The sequence below is a fragment of the Calonectris borealis genome, chromosome 4 (genome assembly GCF_964195595.1).
Source record: "Calonectris borealis chromosome 4, bCalBor7.hap1.2, whole genome shotgun sequence".
Taxonomy (NCBI): Eukaryota; Metazoa; Chordata; class Aves; order Procellariiformes; family Procellariidae; genus Calonectris; species Calonectris borealis.
Window position 1 is genome coordinate 36,419,584 of NC_134315.1, and position 24,918 is coordinate 36,444,501.

Sequence of the window (24,918 nt, forward strand, 5' to 3'; positions counted from 1 at the left end):
CTGGATTGTTTTCTCCCATTAATTTGACATGTTTAATTGCTAATTTTCACATTTACTTGTAAAGCCACTCCTGCTGTTTACCTCCACAACATACCCAGTGTGGATGTGTGGCAGTTATGAGTAGTGCTCTAGAACATATTTTCAGCAATTAAGGTAATGTAGGTGATTAGGAAACAAGCTCATGAAGTTTGGCAAAGGCAATGCTAAGTCCTGTGCCTTCCTTTCTGATTCAGTGTGAAATGGTGCCTCTTACTATGGGAAAGTAATAAATTTTTGACTGCTGTTTCTCACACCAGTATTAATTTTAGCCATCAAACATGTTTGCTACTTGACACAAAATAAGGAGAAAGGATAAAAAGAAAAAAGGAGAAAAAGGAAAAGGAGAAAGCTGTTTCTTTAATCAAGGAGAGCTAGGGATCTGGAAAATAAAAATATATTGCGCTAAAGACCAATGGCATATGATGTCTCTAAAGGGGATGATTCTTTTATCGACTTTCTGGATATTCTGCTTCAAGGCAAGTAGACCCACATTGTCATTCTTATCACAAAACTTTCCACACAAATTAGAATAACCCAAGTGAAAGACAGCACCGCTACCATACTTGCAAAATTCTTACTGAAGAGCTTGCCAAGGCCTCTCGTTTTCTTTTCCCAGTACTGCCACTTTTTTGGCTAATTCCCTAAGGAAACAAGGTTTATACAACTGTATAAGCTTCTCCCTGCCTCAGCTTCCCTTCCCCAAGCCCCTTAGAAAGCTTGCAACTGTTAGCCCATTTCAACCAAACTCTGACAGGGGCGGGAAATCTCCATGGCTGTGTCCAAACCTGGGAAGTCAGAAGCAGTTCCCAGCTCCCAGGTCCATACACGCCCTGCAACCTCATCCACTCCCATTTTATGCTAGCAAGGACAGAAGAAATTAATGGTTCAGTCATTCTTTTTTTCTGCCACAGAGTTTATTTTTATTACTGCTTTTTATTTAGTAATGGCAAAGTTCATGCATTCCCGCTTCTCTACTTTTTTAACCAAGTCTTTTACATGACAGGCTAACAAGAAACACCATTTAAAAACCGCTAATACACTTCACCACATTGCTCCTAGGATTATTATTCCACGACATCACTTTGAGCCAGCAGGTAACTCTCATGCTACGTAGTTTTTTCTAGAATCCAGTCTGAATACTCAGCAACTTTTGTGTAGACACCCGGCTGCCGGGGGCGAGCGCAGCCTTCGCCCCAGCTGGTGATGCCCACCAGATACCACACCTCCTCGTGCCTGCATGACAGCGGCCCTCCTGAATCTCCCTGTGTCACAGGAGAAAAAGACAGAGCACGCAGGGTAGAGCTCTCGTCAGTACTTCTCTCTCAAAGAAAGCCTTGATTAAAAGCAGCATCATTCAGCATTAACACCAGCATAACCACCCAGATTCCAATCGCTTTCACTTAAGGCTAATTAACAGAGTACAGAAGCAGGTTTTCTGTTTTTCTAGTAAATTGGCTTCTAAATACTTTCCAGTCATTGCAAATAATTTCCACTTCCCATGAAGGTTCATGGTTTGTTTTTTTTTTTAAATTTATCTTCATACACATTTAAAACCCAATGAAGACTACATGTGCAAGTGAGAAAAACAGTAAATTTGCCAATATTTTCTCTTATGACCTTGGTTTTAGTATGCAAACCTCAGTTCTCTACGTGGCTTTTCTTGTTTGAGTGACTGTCCCCCTCAGGATAAAATAGCTCTCTGTTTTCTTTTCCTATTCCTAACTGATCTTTCTGAACATAAGGTTCTTTAGCGTAGCTGTTATGAGTTGTTGAGACAATAGCAAGTGTGTAATTTTTATAAAACAGCATCTCCATATTCTGGTACACTGAATCAGATAAAGAAAGCTTAATTGGCATAGAGGAAAAATTACTTCCTAGCTCCAAGTATTTTTATTCCTAATTACTCAATACCGATCATAGTAACAGTAACAATTTAACATAAAAATGTTAACTGATAAATGCGTAAAGTGAAAATACTGTGTTTGGTAGAGAATTTAATCTTACTAATCAGACTATTTTATTCTTGCATAAATTAACTCAGAATATTTAAATTAATGGAAGTGCATGAGTTTACCCTTGATTAGAGAATTTGGCTCACTGATCTCACGCTGTTGTGACGTTTTCAATTCTAATAATGAATGGACCAGTCTGCTCAGGTTGTCTTTAGTCTTCCATTCCCCACGCATTTTAATAGCATTGCTAGCACCCTCCCTTCTGGTTTGTACACAATGGATGCTTTAAAATGAGAGTAGTGTATTTCATGTACTGTATTTCATGTCAAGAAATAAAAACATCACATAGGAAGTCTGCTTTTATTGGAGAAAGGCTTTGAGATACTATACTTCCTCTCTTTGGATTTCTGATACCCCGAAGGAACACTGTTTTATTCCCTAAATGGATGAGATATATATACACTCAAAGTTTCTTATCCATGGAATCTACCTCTAAAGATTTTAATGTCACATAAGAAATATTTTGCATATACCTCAATTTTCAGTGCTTTTGACATGCAAAAGTCACAAGTTAATCAACACGCTATTGATAACCATATTTTTCTAATGGCAATTAAAAAATAATTACAGTATTCAATTATATATTTGAACAAATGATCGGAATATATAACTATATACTACTTCTTTTCATTACCTTACAAGCATCCCTTCCACCTTCATCATAGCCAGCACAGATCACTTTGTCACCTATTCTGCGCTTCCGGTACCTTGCCTGGCATTCCTCTTTTGACATGAGAGGAACAGTAGCCTTCTGAAGGATATCTTCTACACGACCTATGTAATAGGTGGTATGAACAGAGAGGTGTTTGCTTCTAGCAAAATAAAAGTTAAAATTAAACTCTAGAAATCCCCATACAGTGATATTACAAAGTTGGAGGCCACTGTTTTTAGAGTGTTGTTAGATGTTCATGACACTGATTTTCCTTTTTTTGTGTTAGTAAACGATGTGGATTTTCTGCTAATTTGAATGTTTTTGTGATGCCATTTTATGTCTCTTGACTGGGCAAGCTTCAAAACTCCCTTGTGACTTGCAATGAATCCTCATATGAGTACGGCTTTCAGGACATTGGCCCTTGGAACCTGTCCTCCCATTAAGATCATTGCTTTGTGTTGTTAACAATTATTTCTTAGTAATGTGTTACAAGAGGTTTGGAATCTCCCAGTTGCCAAATTTGTGCTGCTCCATGCCCTAGTAGTTTACAGGATGGAGAAATTTGAACATAGAGTAAAATAAGAGTATTTGAGAGCAGCCTTTTCTTAGAAATTAACAGAAGAAATTAGCCTATACAATATCTGCCCGAATTTGTTAGATTTCACAGTGAACTCTAACCTTCAGATAGGAAAGCGTATAGAGGAAAGGACACTGTTTAAATACTTGTGTACATACATATAAATACACATATAAATATTACACATGTAAAAATATAAATAAATAAATAAATGTAAAAACAGACTTAGATAATTAACAGCTATTTGGCCTACCTCTATATAAAATCAGAGGAGTTCAAATCCCATCTACTATCAAAACACGAAAGTCATTGGCATTGTTTATAATCAACCTTCAGAATCATAACAGCAAAACACTTCAATCTCCGATTTCTAAAGTCATATGAATACAATCACGTAAAAAAAAAAAAAGCATGGGTTATGTGCAGATTGTAATTCAAAACCCCACAGTTCAATGATAAGTCTGTTGGTTTTTTTCAGCTGGGAGCACAAAAAGGAGAGTGCATATATACTGGGGTTTGCCAGCAGATTAAGCTAAAATCTAAGGAAAAGTATTTGAGGGCCATACAGGATATATTTAAGGTTGCATTCTTACATATTTCAAATTATTGAATCAAATAATTTATAAAATATAATTTTTGTGTCAGAGCATGGAGTTATTTAATGATAATTTCATACATCTTTCACATATGTTTTATGATGTTGTAGTACAAGTAGATTCTAATTAAGAATTATATTACAGTGCTGGCCAGATAGCAATAATGGTAGCCAAGAACATAGTAGAATTTTCTTTTAAAAAAGAAGGGGGTTTTCTTTAAAAAAAAAAAAAAAAAAAAGAGGGGGTTTGGTTTTTTTTAACCACATGAATTTTGCAGATACAAGAACTCACTGTTTAAATATTTATCTGTACCTTTTTCTTTTCTGTAACCCCATCCAATTACCCAACAGTCGGTATAAAGTATGTTAGCGTCTTCTTTTGATGGCAGGCAAATAGGTAGTTGAAGATCTAAAATATGATTAAAAATATTAGTTTGACCAGCAGAGACAACTGCAACATTAAGGTTTTGTGGGCACCTACGAGACCCCTGATGATAGCCTCCATGTTATGCTTCGTTCCTTACACTATATATCGTTCCAGTCACATAAATAAAAGCCACCCATTTTCTTTTCAAAGCCAACAGAATGAGATTCTCCTCAAACCCCAGTAACTGCATATTAAAGGAAGCCAGCCCAGGTGTCATGCACTGCCAGACCAATGCCAGCCCTGCGTCATCCTGCACATTTTCAGAATTCCTCTGAAACACACTACATACCAGTAAAATTCATAGGCTTATCAAGTTTCATTAAAGCAATGTCATATCCAGTCTGTGCGTATTTATACTGAGGGTGAACAATAATCTCTTCCACTTTGAAGAAGGGCGTATCCTCATTTATTTCTGATTGTTTTAAAATACCAGCATAAACACGCCAAATGTTGGGATTCTCAAGACTGAGGGAAAAAGACAAACAGTCAGTCTGTGGCAAAAGATTTGCACTGATTTAGAGTTTGTCTGCAGATGCCAATGTCTTCCGTTACTCCTGAGTGTAGAGTGAACAGCACTGAGGTCATTCCTTCCATTTTTTATTTTCACACTCTCAAAACTAAAAAAGGTTTGTTTTGTCCATTCTCTCCACTTCTCCTTCTTTCTGTTCCTCTCCCTGTTCACATTTTCATCCCCACATCAGATTTCTCTCCTTTATGTTCCGACTCTCATTGTCCTGATCCTTCTTCATCCTCATTGTCCTGATCCTTCTTTTATTTTCTCTTTTTCTCTTCTATTTTTTTCTTTTTAAATTTTCAAGGGCCTAATGCAATCCCTGAAGTAGTAAATGAGATTCTTTCCATTCATTCCAACACAACAACTTTTCTAGTAATAAAAATAGGGTTGGGAGTATAAATTTAAGTTGAGCCTACTCTGGCACTTATTTGTTAGGAAAATTACACTAGCCATGTAAATGTAGATTAGAATAGATAATATACTATTATTAATTAATAATCTAGTAATTATTAATGATCTATTAATAATATACTAATAATATAATTAACCAACAATATATTAATTAATAATAGTCTATTAATAATCTATCAACTATTCATAAACTATTAATTATAATTAATAATCTATATTGTTAATATAGATTAGAATAGATAATATAGATCATAGACCTATTTGAAAAGTTCCAGTTAATCTCGATGATTTCAACTTTACTTTGAGTAAGTTTAAGGGATATTTCACTGTAATATTCTACCATAAAGGCATCCTAGAAGTTTTGATACATGCAATGAATAAGATGCAAAACTTGTCTTAAATAAACTTTCCGAAAATTTTGAAGATTTTATATATGAATTCATAAAGATTAGTTAGGCTTAATAGCTTCCAATTAACAAAGTCTAATTTTTTTATTTTTATTTTGCAAGCATATCTTCTTCCTTTGCCTTTTATAATACTGGTAACTTCTACACTGGATAGCAGGTAGAGTATTATATTTTTTACATAGAGTTTTCTAGAGAGTTTAACCACGTTTATAAAGTTTGCCACTGGAGGCAAAATATTGGCAATATTCTTGCACATGAAAACAGTAATGGGTAACGTGCTACACTGCGTGAATAAAAATGCCTGATTTTGGACCATGTTGCTGGGTCAACATCCTCTTCTTTGAAGCATTTTATCTGTTACCTGTCCCTTTTCTCCCATCAGACTGCATTATAGCCTTACACTTTTCACTCTGTAAATGACAGGATAACCTGCTTTACAAACGATGACAATCTAACAAAGGAAATGAATCACCTGCATGACAATTAAATCAGCTTTTCACAACACAAGTAATTTCATTACCCAAATCTGATGGTAATTTGATTAACAATACAGACTATATGCGTCAGTGCAAATTAGCAGTGTCTTAGGTATTGGCTGCTTTAAATTTTGTTCTCACAACTGAAATTTGCACTAAAAATAGGGTATTAATTGACTGATTGATAGAATTTGAAAAACAAACAAACAAACAAACAAACAAAAAACTGTTAAAGGAAAACCAGGACAATTGGGATCTGAATGTTTCATGGAATGCAGAGATAGGTAGCTTAGGTACCAGAAGCAGCCTAACTGGACCCCTCCAGAGATTTACTTTGTGTCCTGGTCAAATAAGTTAACTTGCTGAGCACGCTGCTGCTGAAGCTATCAGATTAGTACCGTTTCTTAAGTGCCATGGAGAAATCTCTGAGATAAATAATTTGAAATTTATGAAATGGAATAACCTAGCAACAGATTTTCCTTGATAGATGATATGGTATTACAGTAAGAAAAAGCTTATATCACATAAGAATGTCCAAATTTCTGTAGGCATCTGGTGTCTGCTTTAGAATTTCATCTTCTAGATGCATTAAAATAATTTAGCGTCAGTAGTACAATACTATGTACTAAGGGACAAAGCATGGAGTTCCAGTTACATTAAGGATGTGAATAGTCTACCTTACAAGTTCACCTTTTAGTTACATTAAAACAGTTTATTTTATTCTAGTCCTCATTTTTATTTTTCTGAAAGGTAGATCTCAACTTATCTCACAGGCTGGATGAAATTTTTGGTTTTATTTGTACATTTACATTTAGGCCTCACCTCATGACGCAGTGAGCAGCTGTAAGAATCCACTGATTGCTGATGATAGAGCCCCCGCAGAGATGTCTCTGACGAGACAACTTCACGTGCAAGCTGACTTGCCACGGCCATTCACCAGGAGAAGAGTCTGTCCCTCCAACGATCCTAACAGTTCTTGCAGAATGCTGCATACACACTATAGAAATAATTTAAAACTGTGCTTAAAGACAATTTGCACTCACCAATGAAAAATGAAGATGAGACTACTGCTGATCCCTGAACAGGGACCGATCTATTGCAAAGAAGGTGATACGTGATACATTCCAATCCCTTTATGATTTATTATCATAAAGTCTATTAAACCAAGTTCGCAGTGCTACTCTTGGTGTTTACAATGTGCAGACCTGGCCGACTTCACTTTTTCAGAACACTAACTTCACAAGGCGTCCCATTGGGACAATGCAACCCATTCAATGCAACCAATTAAAAAAAAAAAAAGGAGGCTTCCTGTACTGAAATCAGTTAAGCACTGTCTCTTTTACATGAAAGAAGGTTTACTTACCAGTACTGGCTTTCTTTTTACATAATCTTAGTGAGTATCCAGAGATCCTTCCTGGCCCGTGTACTATTTCCACTGGGGATCCATTTGAGGACATTCTTAGGTGACACTCACACTTTCTGCCAGTGAATTAATGCAGAACACATACATTACCCCTTCACCAAGTCTGCGGAATGATTATTTCAACAATCTTTGAACATTTTAAAAAAATATATCTCACCTTTCCTCATTGCATGAATCTTGGAGGGGAAAGTAGGTAAAAAATTGGCAGCGGATCACATCTGTGCAAACCTGCTGACAGGCTCTGTGTCCTTTAGTATAAGTGACATTGAGTTCATCTCCCAAAAAATTCATATGCATGTAAGTGCGAGAATTGCAGGCTGTAAGAATGAGTGCATTCCAAGCATCAGAAAGTCTATTAATTTGATCAGTTCAAAATTAGTGTTTTTAATGTAATTTATTGTTTACCAGGAAAGGATTTTCTGCAATTTAGGAGACCAAAGCCTGATACAGCATTTTCTCGTGATATAAGTGCCTCTGGTATCCCACTTATTGATGTCTTCAGAAGGCAAAGATTTCTAAAATGAAAAATTTTTTCCAATAACTAAATCTGTTCTCACATCCTAAAATTGATTGTTTAGGTACTGGTAAGGGAATGTTCTTTCTTAAATGTGTTTTTTTTTTTCCAAGTCTCTATCTATAGAAGTATTTCATATAAAAACGCATTCACTAAGTTCACTAGTTCACATTACATTGAGGGGGCTTTTGTAGTTTTGTGAAGGCATATGACTGTACTACTAAAGGTTGTACAGTATTTATACATATGTAGAAGAGGTGACTTTCGATGATATATGCCATCTCAGCTTTGCTTCTCCCTGAAATTCCTCTGAAACATTATTCTTCTCTTTTGTATGGAATGTAGATTTTTAACTATTCTTACTACTAAGTATGGAAGAAGGAAGCTCAATAGAAACATTTTTAAGCCTGTTATCTTTATCAAAAATGTTTTCAAGTAAATAACTTAATACTGCTAGGAAACCAGACGACTCTCTTGATAATTTCATAAAATTCAGTTTTAAGTCATTAAAGCAATCTGGAGGCTCACTGTCTCTTTGATATGTATAACTCTTCAGATTAACACCAGATATGCAGCTGCAATACAAAACCCCTGATCACAACGGAGAACAGATGAAATGCCCACAGGAAATTATAAACTTACGAATACAAAACATGAAAAGCTATGCTTTACTGAAAATAACCTTTTAACAAAAATTTCCATAAGTCTAAGAAAATAGTGGTTAAAAAAAAGACTGTGTGCTTTTTTTAAAAAAAAAAAATCTACTTAGAGAATTAAAGTTAGTTGTCATATTTACCTTTGGGATTCTATTTGCCATTCCCTGGTAAAGAATGTAAAGAACAAGCACTTTGGAAAATATGTGCAAATAGTTTGGCAGACAGAGATATCAGGAGTCAAAAAACTTGTAATATTCATTCCCGAAAATTCTTGATCTTCAAAAATGTCCATTTGACAATCTGTATAAAACAAGAACAAAATATCAAAATTCCAAATATTTTTTTATGTCATCAGAATATTAAGGTTTACAGATAATTCATTTTTATCCTTATTCACATTTTCCTTCCTTTGTGACTGATAAGCTAGAAAGATAACACCACATTTTAACCAAAAACTAGTTCTCAAGAACATTTCTGAATGTGTAAACTCATGGAGAGGACTACTGAGCAGGGATAAGGTTCATATAGAGAAGACAAAGAATGACATGTTAGAATACAGATTTGCTAATCTAATAGAGAAGGCCTTAAATTAGGAACAGTGAAGATCAGTGTACAAATCCACAGTTAGGAATAAATCATGGTAATCTAGGCAAAGATTAAATAATTAAGGTAATAGGCATATCTAAGAGGATCATGGGAAGACCAGAAGAAAAATAATGGGATGATCCTCTTAACACTTTATTAAATGTTATTTGAAAAGTAGGCAGAATAAGCAGGAGTAATGTACAGTCTGCCCTCTGACATGACCAAAATACCATAACAGAGGCTTGGCAGGATAATTCACAGAACCAAACTATGTATACAGCAGTTATTAGCATGTTTAGAAAGAGAAGAATGAGTTGCCTTCTCCAAAGATACACTTGAAGTCCTAGCGAAAATCCCAGGGCCACAATATAAAGAGGAAAAAGGGAAGCACTGGCATGGAGCATGTTTCTGGAAACTATCAAGCTGTAAAGACAGTAAAAACAGTGAAATGAGCCAAAACACAGGACTTGGTGGCAGCAGAGAACTTCAGCTATTGAGAAAGTACAACAGCCAAGCCGACACTACCCAATGAGTTACAGAAACATACCGGGAACCTCTTACGACACAAAGGAAAAAACAGTAAGAGGGAGAGGTAGAGCTTAATGTTAATTTAATGAGGTTTTAAAAAAACATAAGCAGGAAAGGAAGCCTACAGAGGGTAGAAGCAAGGACAGGTATCCTGGAAGGAATACAAAGAAATTGTCCAAGCAGCCAGGGATCAGGTTAGGAAAGCTAAAGCCCTGTTAGAATTAAACCTGGCCAGGGACATCAAGGGCAACAAGAAAAGCTTCTATTGGTATGTCGGGGATCAAAGGAAGACTACAGAAAACGTGGGCTCTCTCCGGAAGGAAACGGGAGACCTGGTTACCAGGGATATGGAGAAGGCTGAGGTACTCAATGAATTTTTTGCCTCAGTCTTCACCAGCAAGTGCTCGAGCCATACCGCCCACGCTGCAGAAGGCAAAGGCAGGGACTGGGAGAATGAAGAGCCACCCACTGTAGGAGAAGATCAGGTTCGAGACCGCCTAAGGAACCTGAAGGTGCACAAGTCCATGGGACTTGATAAGATCCATCCGTGGGTCCTGAGGGAACAATTTTAAGTGTATACACAGTATACAAATGGAATTTAGAAAGCTTTATATTCCTCCTGATCTTTGGTCTTGATGGGATTTTATCTTTCATTTTTGTATCCACGGTACAAAAATAACATGCAATTTCATCAAGCTAATCTTACGAAAGGATCCTTTAGATCTTCAAAGTAGGAGACTGTTTTTGTAAGACAAATGATAAAAAGGAAAAATTAGAAAGATCTGAACCTCCTTTGTGCCTGAGAGTACTAACTATCTTTGCAAGAATAAGTTTATATTAGAATTATTTTACATAACGAAACATTTATACATATCAGAGATAGACTGCACCTCGTCATCCATAACCCTTAAAACTAAACTGAATCAGAGATTTTAAATAGTTACCTATTTCGGAAAGCTGGCATGGCTTTAAAGAGAATCCAGACACAACCTCGTCAAGCACCTTTATGCTGGTTGGAGTTCCTACACTGGTATGTTTCAAGAAGCATTTTTTACTGAGTGACAAAGAATAAAGAAAGTGGTAAGACAACAGGCCATCTTCCTTGGTCCCATAATTCCTACCATGGTGCATGTTCTGGCCATGGGGCAGAGCAATCTCCAATCTCCAGAACAATCTTCAAATAAGGAACAGAGCTAGCTGAACAATGTTCAACTTGTAAAATTGAGCAGATTAACAGCTCAAAAATAGGCCTGATAAAAATGAAAGAATTTCTCTGGCTGCTCTGACGATGCTATTTTCAGAGCAATAAGCAGAGCAAGATTTAACAGAGCAATAATGCTGCACACTTACCAATATAATTTTCACTTCAATACCTCCAGAGGATTTTAATTTTTTTCAGTGCTATGATAACCAAGTTTGACTTTCTCACCGATGGACAAATGAAAGCTAATTTACTAGAGACATTTTCCTATCTGTAAGTTTGAATAAACATTGCAAGGATGACAAGTCAAGGAAAAATTACTTCCTTGAATAAATTCTCGCACCTTAGACTGCTCTGAGATTTACTCTACTAAAGCGAAGCGCTGTCCAAGGAACGGGATCAAACCTGTATTTACCAAGGGAAGGGATCAAACCTGTATTTACCGAAAGCTTGCATTGTGAAATGTTTCCGAGGCATATGTAAAAAAATGGCAATGGTTGTCATTGGTACATCTTTTTTGGCACTGCTGATAGTTGTCAGCCATAGCAACATCATAAATTTTCCCTTCCATATCCAGACCTATGTGGACATCTGGGCTGCAAGCTGTGAAAAAAGAGAGACCAAGTTCTAAAAACATGCTTCTATTCTTTTCCCCACCCCACACCCCAAACTGCCCAGAAGATAGCAGCTCGTATGACAGAGCCCTCATAATCCAGATTCCACGTCCCATGCTCACTTCACTTACATCATACTTCACATATACTTCTAGCAACAAAATCAGAAGCGTAGGTATAGTATAGTACCGCATGGCAGAGGAAAAAACTGGCAGACTTTGACGGTGCCTCTGCCTAGATGAGAGAGGAGCTCTAACCACTACGGCTGAGACCATGATGACATTAATCAAAGCACGATCTCAGGATTAATACTGAAACATACTTTCCCATTTCCAAATTCATAGAGCAGTTTAAAAGGCAAATTCTGTCCTCATAAGCAACAGACATCTCCCATTTGAGTCAGAAGATTTAGAGAACTGGGACTGTGGGGATTGAAATAGCTTTCCCCCACACAGGATGCAGGTTTTGCCTCACGGTCAGTGGGGTCTCTTTGCAGAACATGAGTCAGCCAACCATTGGTGGGGTTTTTAAACATATATGGGTAGATTTTCTTTTCAGACATTAGTCTGATTCTAGAGTAATTCCAGTTATATCAATTAGTCTATATAGCATAAAGAATAACATCCCACTGAAATCTGTTCTGCTGGGCCAAAGCTATTCAGAAATATGAATGCAACAGGACGTTGGCAGGAAAGGGCTTTTAAAAGTCCTGACTGCTCTGAAAGGCAAGTGGCAAGCAAAAGCAAGCACAACTGATTTGTTAATAGCTGCAGTAGAGAACTTGCGTAAAGTAAGACCCACTTAGCCCTGCCATATTGAGGTGCTATACCAACAAAACTAAAGAGTTAGCCTGACATCCATAAGACACTATTTGGCCTCAAAGTCAGGAAGTGAATAAATATATTCTTCCTTATTCTGTTTTTCTGCAGTACCATGCTATGCTTAAAGCTGATCTCCTTTTAATTACATCATTATGATGGTACAAGTTTAAAACATATTCAAAACAACACGTTCAATAGGCTTTACATATGCCTGCTGATAACCCACAGGTATGGCATGCTGACACTAAGACTCTGTGCATAGCACACATACATACACTAAAAGATGGGGCTGCTAATAAATTATTACACAGAATCATGAAGGTAGCACCATCACTTTGTGACTATGCACATCTGCTTTGCTGGGCATCTGCTCTACAAAGTTATAAAGCAGAGTCACACACATCGTACGAGCAGCTTGCTGGAGTGAAATTGTAGTAGTAAATTAATCTTTAGAACTGGAGCTACCAGTTAAAGCATGTGCTCCCATCTGCCTCTAGCAAATGAAACAGTGACTGCAGGAGCATAATTTCCCTGTTACCTTGTCTGGGGAGCCTTGGTGGTGGATAGTTGGGGCTGAAGGGTGAAACCAGTGGAAGATTTTGTAAGCTGTGTTTAAAAGAGATCTGGCAAAGAACATACAAATCACTGCTTGGCTGCTTCCCTGATTCTATTCCTGTTCTTGAAATGTTAATTTTCTAACATCTGCTGCATGATACAGAGCATAAAATGCATACATATGAACAACCGTATCTTACCACTAATTTGGATATTACACTGCTTTAAGGAATGTCCAGAGACAGCTCCTTCCATATCCACTTTCGGCAGCATTTCTGTATCGCTGTCTTTTAAGTAGCAGGAAAACCTGTGGTTTAAAATGAAGCAATTCGCAGCTTTTGCAGTACAACACAGACTTCCGTAATTGTTTCTCAGGTGAAATGCAGGTTGTCCAATATCCCTCAAGATTAAAATTTAGACAACAAGTGCAATTTGGAGAAAGATCGGGTAGAGCTGCATCTGCTTTGTTGCCACTGGTGGCAGATGAGATTACCTGGTGTATGTGGGAGCTCCAAGAGGTCTCATTAAAGCAAGAAGCAGAGCCCAGGGTTTGGAGGACAGAAACACACTGGGATAGAGAGGGAGGACAACCTCATCCTCTCAGGCTACTGAAGTTCTTAATTGTTAGACAAATATGCTAAAGAGAGAGGGAGGCGGTAGAGGGGACCACTGGAGATGTGAAATTGCTCACATTGTCCCTCAACAATAAATACGTGGCACAGAGGAGGGAGTCAGTTCTGTTTCCTTGAAAGGGTTGGTATGCGAGTGTGAAAGATTGGGCATTGCCAAATTTCATCTTTCGAATTTAAGCAATTACTCTTTTAGATCACCAGTTTTAAAGATACATGACGTTGTTTTCCATGGCAACCCTACAGCTTTCCCTGTATGCCTGTGTTCTGTCAAAATGTTACCGAGTTCCTAAAAGTATCACAGGAGACCAGCAAAAGCCACACGAACATGAACGTTTTACCTTTTTGCAGGATCTTTAGTCCATGCCACTGGCAAATAGGTGAAGAGCAGACAGGTAGGATGGTAAGTACACACTACTTGGCAGTAATTGGCACTTGGTGTAATAACCGTAGTGAGGTCTCCTCCTTGGAAGTATGTATTTTCATAGATCTGAGTCACACATTCTAATACGGAATAACAAAATGCGTAAATTATTAGAGATGGGAGCGCGCACAGTTCACCAGGAGAGGGTGAAGCCACTGCTCCTCTTTGCCATTGACCTTGCTTTTAATACAGTCCTTTGGGCAGGAGAAGAGGGTGGGGGGGTGAGTAGCACGGTTCCTCTGAGAGTCTCGTCTTTGTTCTCCAGCAGAAATAAAACTCTCTGGGGTGTCTCCCCCCCGTTCCCTGCCTCGTACCCGATGCTGGAGCAGGGCGGCTTGAGCCGAGGCAGAAGCCCGAGCAGCAGGATGGGCCACAAGGCAGATCTGCACAGCAGAGAGGGAAGGGACCTTCTCGGGGCAGATCTCAGGAGCGGCAGAAGCATCTGCTGAGAGAGACCAGTACGGAGCACCATTAAGAGGAAAACCAGGAGAAGGAAGTGCAGAGACCCAAAAGAGTTAGAAAGTTGTATGTGAAGACTGTTCCATTTTGTTTAGGGATGCTCCGAGGCCAGAGTCACAGGCAGTGCCACTGTTCATAGCTTCAATGGCTCCCAGAATGTTATAAACCTTCTCCTCCCTCACACTGCACCTTGAACCCCCTCTGACTTGCTTTACAATGAAGAAAATACTGTTACAGGAGTAGTGTCTCAAGAACTGTCCAGAGTAAAAATGAGCTCAACTACTGCCTTGCATCTGCAGGAATTCATCATCAATCCCATATTGAACTCTGTAACGAAACCCACTCACGCTGCAGAGCCATGCAATGAAGATACCTAAGCAGCAACCTGTTCCCACCTTTCAAAATGAAGGCATTTGTAAGATCTCCGTGTTAAAACACACAAGAGGGCTTGCTTTGCAGATGAGCCCACTCTCTTCTTGTATTTTGCCCTCCAAAGGGGTAGCAAATCGGCAAATAAAGAGAAAATACTGTATTTTTACAGAATGGGAGGAAACCCAACTGAAAACGTTTCATCTAGCTGCTTAATCTGTTACTATAGAGCTATCGTGCTGTATTAAAGGCTTTTTAAAATGAAAACAAGTGGAACTATCATACTGGATTTTACAGTTTTGAAATATTACAAGTCGATTGTATTTGTTAATGTGATTATAAACTATACTTAGGTAATTCTATGTCTCCTGCACATGGGTAAAATATATAATTTACCCAAAAAAAGGAAAAAGTAAGGAATTATTAGACATATGTGCAAGATATGCTATCATCTTTTAAAGGTTAATTTCTTGTTAATGCAAAATTTGTACTTTATAAACATCCAAATTTTCTGGTACGTATACTTTCAAGATCTTTCTCTAAAAACTGGTATTTATTATTCTCAGTAGAGTTTCTTCTGTAATTTACTGCCATTTTTATCTTCTTTAACTTTCTTTTTTTCCTTAACATTTTCCTTTGTAGTTTTCAACTTTGTCATTAACAGAAAAACATTTTCTATTACTTAGAACACTCTAAGCGAATTCTAAAGTCAAAAGAAAAGAATATTGCAATTATTTGCTGTATCAGACATTTTGGATCTTATTTACCTCCTTCTAGTGTAAATTAACACACAAAAAAAAATTGATTCGTGCTGTAAAACTACGTACCATGTAAAACTATGCCTAAACTATTCAAAATTAAGTTCTGAATACTTTAATCTAATATTCCAAGATTTTAGTTTTGCTGAGATTTCAATCCATGTAAAACTTTTCCTTAAATAACACTACATTTATCAAACAGATTTTGCTAAAAAGCTGAGTTACCTAATTGTCCTCCGAGAAAACAGTTAATAAATTACTGGACATAAACCTGTGTTAGGTCTTAGTTATAATTTATCAGCACAGGGAACTTTAGGGGAATGCAATGCAATTCTTGTAGTCTGACTTTTGCTAACTGAACAAGGTAAATCATTAACACAGACCGACATTGAAAAACATACACAATCACTAATTTTCCAGCCTACCAAGAGATTTCTAAAAAATATTTTACGTAAAACAATTGGTTCTGGAGTTATTCACACTTATTGCAATAGTCTTTCAAGCATGATGGTACGTAGGTGTTACACAGGTACTTTTTAAATCGGTAATTTCTCGCAAAGGCAATGTGTGAATAAGACAGAAGGTTGGTGGGGTTTGTTTATTTAAAAACGGTAAAAAAAGGTGTTGGCTCTGAAGCTCAGCTGCTGTCCCCAGTGAGGCTGCCGGGCCGGGCGGCCGTCAGTGCTGCCTCGGGCCCCCCGGGCAGCGCCAGGGGAAAGGGCTGAGGCTCCTCTGCAGCCGGGAAGGGGCAGCCAGCTCCCCCCAGCGCTGCCGGACTGAGCCTCCGGCAGCCAGCACGACCTGCTGTGGAGAGCTCAGGTTCGGGCGGGGGGGAACGGGGTTAGAGCACAGTCAGCCGAGAAGCGCGGGGCGCCCCTCCACCTCCTGCACCCCCCATCAACCGCAAAGGGCTCCCTTCCTAAGCTGCTGCTGAAGCTGCTCACCTTGCTGTTGGGCGTAGGACGCTGAACACCACGCTGGTTTCACTGTTACGAGCTGGATGCAGCCTCAGTCCGATAGAGAAAACTGCCCGTAGCATGGTCCCGTGCATGCCGGGCGAGGTGGCAGCATGGGGGGGTGGCAGGACAATGTCAGTAAAGCCCCCTTAGAAAGTTCCACGTCAGGCAATAGGGTTATGTGAGTTACCCAAACTTAACTGAGTGCCACCCAGCAGAATCAAGACAGCGCTCTCGGGACCAGACTGCAGTTACTAATCATCTCCCCTTCTAAAGAGTTGCGTTACTCTGTGTGCCTATCTTAGGAATTGTATATTCACTTACCACTGTAAACGGAAGCAAGTAAGAAAATGAAATAAAAAGTCTGATAAATCCAAATCATCCTAAAAAACACAAAATCATTCTTTAGGATATGTTTCATAAAGGGCGTATAATTAGTTTTATAAAGTACCGCAAGGCATATCACTGATTTACACTTGTACTGTTACAAGTACCATTAATTCAAAATGACATCGAGAATTACAAATTACAGCTGTGATATGCAGTTATGGCATATATAAAGTATCATAAGAGAGCAACAAAGGTTTGTCCTTTACTTGCAACCAACTATGGTTGCAAGAAGCAATAAAGGTTATAAGCACTTAGAGAATTTCTGCTTCGTTTTACAGCAGAATATTTATTCTTGCTTAGACTGGGAGCAATATTCCATCAAAACGTCACTATTAATCCTGACTCTGTCCTGGTATTTAAGTGGATACTATTATCAATGTAGCAAACAAATGACTCACACTCACTGCTTCTGGTATATGTTATACGAATTTCAAACCATTTCTTTTTTTTTTTCACATGCTATAACTTAAGCTGTGAAAGAATCAAATAAATTAACCACACAACACAATCCATAAATTGATCAACATACACTGTCTTGTTGCTATGAAAACCTTTCACTGAATATCAGGGCAATAATGATTACATACCTGAACATATAGTAGGTCTGGATGAATGGATAAAGCTTATGCTCTACTGGGGAAAAAAAAAAAAAAGTCAACAGTTTGTGTTAAATATTACTGTGCCTGCAATGCTAACTTATCTTTAATATTTACTTTGAATGGGTACTCTTTCTGTCAATATTGTTACTGACCTTGGACCACATTTTCAGAGCATACATCATCCAGACTGCACTGAAATCGATGTCCAGGTTTTACACCAGCTGAGCATCTGCTTCTTGATGACATTTTAAAATAAAAGGCGAATCCCTGGTTCAGAGCAGCAAAGTACCTGCTGCTAGCACAAGAACCTACATAAACAGGGAATGAGATTCGTCTCAAGAGTAAATCCTGAGCTGGGGCAGGGGAAGAAAACCACGTGAAAACAGTAAGACTAGTGACTCAGACCCAAGCAAATGACACCGTTATGAAACTATTGTAACTGAGGACAGAATCGTTACCTACGTTTTCTTACTGTTACACCATTTTCTTGAGGCATTCCCTTGCCAAATAGAGACAGCTCTATTCTTCAGCTATGTATTCTGTGCTCTGTTTTCTTCAACATCAGCTCAAGTTCTTATTCCTCCTTTTCAATACTCTGCAGAAATTATCCTGCCTACATCTTTCAAGCAGTTTTACTGTGGCCCTTTCTACACTCCTGTTTTGTTGTTAGATGCAACGAAGAGCATCTTCAGTTTGCCAGAAGCCAGAAAAAAAAACCCCAAACCTGTTTGCAGATATATGAAATGTAAATGCAACAACAAGAAGTACAAACTTAATTTATAGCTGACCTGAATCACTTGTTTTGATTTCTACAACTCTTTTTAACATGTATAATCAAAGCAAAATAAATTTCAAACAAAAAAAAAAATCTTTCAAATCTTAAAAAAAAAGATGTTTTATTTCATAGTGAAATTGCCAAAGGGACAACTCTTCCCTCCTCCCCACTCTTTTTCCTCTTCTCTTTTAAACTGAATATGCTGGAAAGACAGATACATATGCTCTACTCAAAAAATATCTAGATCAAAACATTTCACCCGACCGTGACCCATATGAGCATCCTGATGACTGACTGAAATGACTTCTCCGTGCCTTATGGGCCAGCAAGGTCTCCAACTCCTCCTTACAGAGGAAGAACTGCTTCAAAGAAAGCCTCCCTACTGTCCTGTGTATCAACTTGCTCTGCCCTGACATGCTTTTAGGAGAGGACTCAAATGTTTTTAGTACAGCAGCTTTCATTTTTATGTGCTCTCTTCTGTTTTAAGTGTGTAACAGTGACAAGGGAGAGTGCTAGAAGGCTTTACTGCAAACATATTGGTAGTTTATTCCTGTAACATGAAGTGTTTTGAGACTAAGATGCCTGTACCACTCTGGCCTTCAGCTCGAAGAGGAGATTTTCCATCAGCCACGGGGTGTAGAGGTATCATGGGAGAACAGCTCTGGGAAAGTATACCACACCATCTCCAGCCAATGCCACTGAAGCCTTCCTGTGTAACCACAGGTATGTCACTTAGCCTCTCTTTTTTCATCTATAAAATGATAATAATCTTTTGCACCTCTGGAAAAATTATCACCTTTACTTCAAAATACAGAATTCATAATCCTGAAAGTAATCACAAAACCTACCATGTATCTGAATGTTTATTAAAAAAGCAAGCTGAACTTATAAGTTTTTGTGTTGCTCAACCTGCACTAGTATTCAATTAAAATAATTATGTTTGGTTTTTTTTTTTTCTTTTTGGTGTGCATTTCACTTGGTGGCACAAAGGCATTAGAACTTCTCTCCTTTTAATTTCTTCGCTTTTCATTTCCCATCTAGGCTTTCCAGCTCAGATATTGGGCAGTGTTATTCCAGTTCATTACTGTCATATTAAAGAACAAAACAAAACCAAACCCAAAAACCTCCAACCCCCACACTTTTGGAAAAATAAGGTATACAGTTCAAATCGGCAGAAAAAACAGGGCAGATTCATCATAAATTTCACCAAGATCATGTGTCTCATCATACAGTATGCAGTCATACCCATCCATCAGAGCTTCTGTAAGATTTCATTTCTATAATCCATTATCTCTATTTTAGAAATTTGTCTCAGGAAAAGGAATCTTTTGGTGATGGCTGTTTGTTTCATAAGCAAACTAGTGGAAAAAAAAAGAAAAAAAGACTTTCTTAAAGCAGCAGTTCTCAAATTTAGATATCACACTCCTTCCAAAAGCATACATCATTTTAACCACAACTATATGGGCATCAGTTGGATTTGATGGTGAAGCTGAGAAATAAGGCAGCAATGCTATTGACAGAGAACCATAACGAGCACGCTCACTTTGGGAAATAAATGCATTTTCTTTCAGTGGGCCTGCTACTCACATGACAAATGCTCCCCTGTTTACCCCACTGCACTGTTGCTCAAATCAACAGTTGTACTTCTGTACAGAGAAAAGAATGTTACGAACTCTATGTTCCTGAATGAATTATTATTTATTATATTATAGGACATACTTATTATAGGACAAATTATAAAATATGCTGAGACAAATTCTCAGCTGGTATCAGTTCACTGAGCTTCACTGAAATCCAAAGAGATTACATGATTTAAACTAGGAAAAGAGCTAGAAATTCAAAGTGTATGGAATACCAAAACCATCTAACACTCCTTAGGCTCATAAAAGCTCCACACGTAAGGTTACTGTGGTCTGAATTCCCTCATTGTGTCCATTTAGCTACCAATAATATTCTGGCAACTAAATCAGGATATTGTAATTAAGATTTAGTAATTCAGATGGCAGGGTTAAAAGAAGAGCTCATCAAAACATTTTGATAAAATGGAAACATTTTTTGATGATACAAGTACAAAATTTAGGTGAATCATCTGAAACAAAATGGAGTGCTTGTTTCTGTTTTGACTCTCTTCCATTTTGACTTGGTATTTAAAAAAAACCAAAAGCTGCTTCAGCCTAAGCTGTCAGCAAGTTCTTTAAGATGAAATCTCCCTGGCAGTGCCATTGTCTACTAGCTTGAAACTGCTTTCTGCTGATTTCCAGTGTGATTTATGCAAAATCTCATTCATCCCCAGAGGTGGCAGGAATTACTGAATTGTTTCACCTCAGGAAATGAATGACTGGACACTACTCTAGTCTGATTTAGGTCTAATTCTGGCTGCCAAAACAAAATCCCACATTTGTTATGGTAAACCTATTCAAAAAGCAGCTTCAACATGGGAGAGGATCTACTCTCTGTGATGAGACACCCGCCAGTTGTGACATGGAACAAGAGGAAGAGCATCTCAGAGGGAATGAGGGAAGGAAGGTACCAGGAACAAGAAGACAGGAACAACACAAGTTCTTATTTCGATATGGCTTTGTGGACATCCTTCCATCTGAACGAGGATGCTATAATAATATCGTGAACATGGTTCTGAATGCTCCAGTAGAAAAAACCCCAAATATTCTGAAGTATTCTCTGCGTATCTTTAATTCTGCATTGTTATCATTATGTATATGACAAAGGACAGAGTGTAATACCAAATGCTGCTAAAACAAGTTCTAAAAATTAAATGTTGATCTTTCCTTCTTACAGTGAACAATCTGGAGCCTTTTCATCTGAGTCCAGATGACATTAGCTGCGAGAAGAATCGACTCTCTCACTAGGCCAAAGTCTTCTTGTGTTTGACTTGATTCCACCCAAAATGGCTGCAAAAAGATGGCTAGAATAACTTATTCACTGATTTGTGGAAAGTGCTGCATTGCATATTGTTTTGAAATAAAAGCAGTTAGTAGTTCCATATCCTGCGATTATATGTCAGCAAGAGTCTTCCTAGAAATACAGCCCAGAAATAACTGCACATCAGATGTCAAATAAGAAATCAATGCAGACTAAATTCAGGATCATAGAAAAAATAAAAGACAGTTGCAAATATTAATCAACAAATCACTACTGGGTTTGTTTTGTAAGAGGGCTTCTTTGTTGTTTTTTTTTTTTCCTTATAAATAGATTTTATTTTTTCTTATAAATGGAGAATCACATAACTGCCCAAGGCCTTGCTTCTTGCAGCTAAAACACCTGATGCTGGTTATTGTTATACATTAGAGAAGACAGAATGTTTCAACCTACTGAAGGGTCCCAGTGTCTTGACCAGGCCCTGTAAATTGTCAAACAGTAACTCTTGAACAAGTTATACGTGTCCTTGAACTACTAGCTTGGAGTCAGATCTGGAGTTTGGGCATATAGTTTTTCCTAAGTTACTGCCTCTCTTCGCTCAAAATAATTTGCATTTTCAATGAACACTTTCCATCTCCACAAGCTACACTTCAGGCATGGATCAGAAAAGCCCATTTGTTGAGCAAAAGATGGGAGTTTTACTTAGCAGAGAACTAACATTTTCAGAAGAATCTCAGATTTTTTTTAAAATTTTTTTTTTTAATAACTGAGTTACTTTAGTTTTTAATCCATGCAGAGTATGAAGATCATCTTCTAAATATGACCTGACTACGAACTGAGGTAGTACTATACTGGGAGGTTTGCCAGGAGGTGGCACTGATACTGCTTTTAGGATGGAAAGTGGGGTAGGTTTCTCCAAAGGCTCTTGAGTTTTTTACCTGCTGGAATAGGAGTATCAGTGAGATGACATGTTAGATCATGCATGGCAAGAGGATCTGTATGCAGCAGTGTACTAATGTCTATACATGAGTGTTTGTCTTTTGCAGTATGAGGATTAAATTCAGAAAGGCTGGCGGATGTCTATTAAGGACCACTAGTCCACCTCCGGCACGTGTCCCAAACCTGCAGCTTTCAGACCCCCGAAAAGCAGTTTGTGTTAAGGTGGCTGGAAATCTCTAGTGCCTCTGAGGCAGCCCTGGAAGCACTTTCAAGCAGCACCAGCCAAGAGGTCACACAGAGAGTTTGTTGTCAGTTTTCTTTATAACAGCCGTAAACCATGATCCAGAAACACTCAGACACTCTTTCTGTCATCCCAGTAGAAAGTTGTGTCCTTTCTGTCACCATACAAAAGGGATCTTTATGAGACAAGGCTATCAACTTCTTACAGCAAGACAGTCATATTTCAGAAACAGAGCCAGCACCATCCCATGATTAGCATCATTGAGATTACCCGATACAAACCATTACTCAGGAGTAATATTTGGGTTTAGAGTTTAGCCGCTACCTTCATACCATCAGCAGACACCTAGCCATCAGGACAAAATCACAAACAGCTACTATGCACACACGGTTTTTATTACACAATATTTTATTGCCCCACTGCATTCCTAAGTCCTACAGGGTTAAAAAAAAGGAGGAAAAAAAAAAAACAAACCATCAAAACCAAAGGGTTGTTGCTGACCACAACCAACAACTACACACCACATGACTCAGGTTAATAAAAGGACACACTCTACACAATGCAAGGTATCTAACATCTACCCTGCAGGCAGAAAGTTCCTGTTCTTTCAGTATTGATTTCCTCAATATTTATTTCCTTAGCAGCCTCAGATTGCTTCAGAACCAGTTTTTACAACAAAAGACGAGAGGTCACTGCCTTTTCAGAACAGCTCTGAACACAGAGACTATGGGATTACATCAGTGCCCGTCTTGGCAAAGATACTATGCGCATCATTAAATAGGGATTTGCCACTTTGGTAACCCTGTGCCAGCATTCCAGCCCATGCACTTTTCACAATGAGTTTCTCATTACAGTTTTATCCAGTTTTGGTGTCATTTTTCTTGTTCCTATCGGAGACTATAAGGAAATTACAATTTACTTGAGATCCCATTATATGAGAAGAGTATGGTACAAAAACAAAGCGCAAGCAAAAATATTGGTTGTTGTAGATAGATGTCACAAAAATTATCTCCCTATGGAGAGAATTGTTATAGTTTGGTCAATTTTAAAAACTGTTTCCAGAAAATAGATCCTACAGAAAAAAAGGAAGTAATATTAGTTTTCATTTGCCTTGAAAGTCCTCAATTTAAGGACAAAACATGAGGTACCTCTCCAAGTTTCAACTACATACCAACTGTCCTGAGAAAATGTATTCTGGATGCAAATCTTGTATACCTGCAAAGCTCACATTACCAAGCACCCAAAAGCATTAAATAATTCCTTTACTTAGAGTCTCTTTGGAAAACATGTATCATTTGGTTTATGTGTATTAACATAAGAAAGTAGTCTCAAAAGTTATCTCATTATAAAGAAAACAATTTTTACAATCAGCCCTGTAAACTTAAATTCTTGTTATTATCTAGCAAGGAAACTTGTCTTTGAAAATGAAGGTTGAAGAATGTAACCATATTATCATTGTTACATGACTTTTGTTTTCTTAATGGCAAAAGAAAGGTAGCAATTACAATAAACTATTTGTCAAGGTCTGTGATTTCATTTATGTAAACTAAGCAGTTAAATCCTTTCTTTTTATAAGATACTCAGAAAACAGTAAAACCTAGGTTTATCAGAATATAAAGAATTTGGCAGGTTCAAGGAAACCTCTAATTTACTTGGAAAACAGGAATTATTTTCTTTCTATTCTGATGTTCTGCAAAGCACAGCAGTATCCCAGGTATTAAACCACTAAGTGTTGTTAAAAGGGCACAAGGAAACAGACAAAAGAAAAGAATCTGTAAAGGTCAACAAAACCAGTAAGGATAGATTACTCCTTTCTTACTCTGTAACACATTAATCATTAAAGGTGGATCAGCCCTTATTAGCCGTATCAGCTCTGACCTCCAGCTTCTCACCCAGTTCCCTTCTGCAGGTCGCCCACCTAAAGACAACAGCACACCTACAACCCCCACCGCCAACCAGGGTGGCATCACCTGGTTGCATCAGCAACTGCATCAGCAGATAAAGACAGAGGTGTGGTTATCGGTGTGCACCCTTCTTTGTACAGTGCCAGGAGTCACGCTGGGGTAACACACACCAGCCAAAAGAAGTGCCAAAGCACAGGGCAGAAGTAAAAGGCAGCCCAGCTAGAGGAGCTCAGCTTGGTCTAGCACCAGCTTTTTCTTCAGTGTTTACAAAAGTCACGGAGAGTCTGTTCTCCAGCTGTGCGGCTTGTTGAAGATTTTGACCCGTCCTGAAGGTACAGTCAGAAACTTTCACAGGCGCTTCATTCCATTACTGTAATTCCTCTTTAACATCAATTAGCAAGAAATTCTCCATGTTGCCTTCAGGACCCTAAGAAGGCAAGAGCAGACTGGGTCATTGTTTCAGCTTTGACCAACACAGTAAAATCTGGTCGACTGATCACCCCAGAGGAACTGATGATAAGAAATAATTATCCATCAGTAATTTACCTCCACCCAGGCATGTAACTTTTACAGATATAATTTCATTCCATA

At 38.1% G+C, this 24,918-nt stretch overlaps 1 protein-coding gene across 1 annotated transcript; it reads right to left on the reverse strand.

Moving 5' to 3' along the window:
• Positions 1–940: 940 nt before the first annotated feature.
• Positions 941–16,685, reverse strand: LOC142082088 (coagulation factor XI-like). The gene is made up of 15 exons (XM_075149757.1): positions 16,591–16,685; positions 15,716–15,735; positions 13,978–14,140; positions 13,208–13,314; positions 11,461–11,620; positions 10,761–10,870; positions 8,844–9,003; positions 7,939–8,048; positions 7,691–7,850; positions 7,474–7,589; positions 6,933–7,107; positions 4,592–4,767; positions 4,189–4,284; positions 2,686–2,825; positions 941–1,301 (listed from the first exon to the last, which is right to left on the reverse strand). Exons 1-15 carry the CDS (start codon positions 16,683–16,685, stop codon positions 1,146–1,148), a joined length of 1,944 nt encoding a protein of 647 aa, XP_075005858.1. The 3' UTR covers positions 941–1,145.
• Positions 16,686–24,918: the final 8,233 nt, after the last annotated feature.

Bases quoted from the DNA above. Each gene is read 5' to 3' on its own strand.
- LOC142082088 (XM_075149757.1), bottom strand. From the start codon at position 16,685: ATGCTACGGGCAGTTTTCTCTATCGGACTGAGGCTGCATCCAGCTCGT. The intron at 4,768-6,932 runs GTGAGGCCTAAA...TTTTTCCCTCAG, and splicing joins GCTGCTCACTGCGTCATGAG to TCTTGAGAATCCCAACATTT. The intron at 2,826-4,188 runs GTACAGATAAAT...CCTATTACATAG, and splicing joins GGGTTACAGAAAAGAAAAAG to GTCGTGTAGAAGATATCCTT.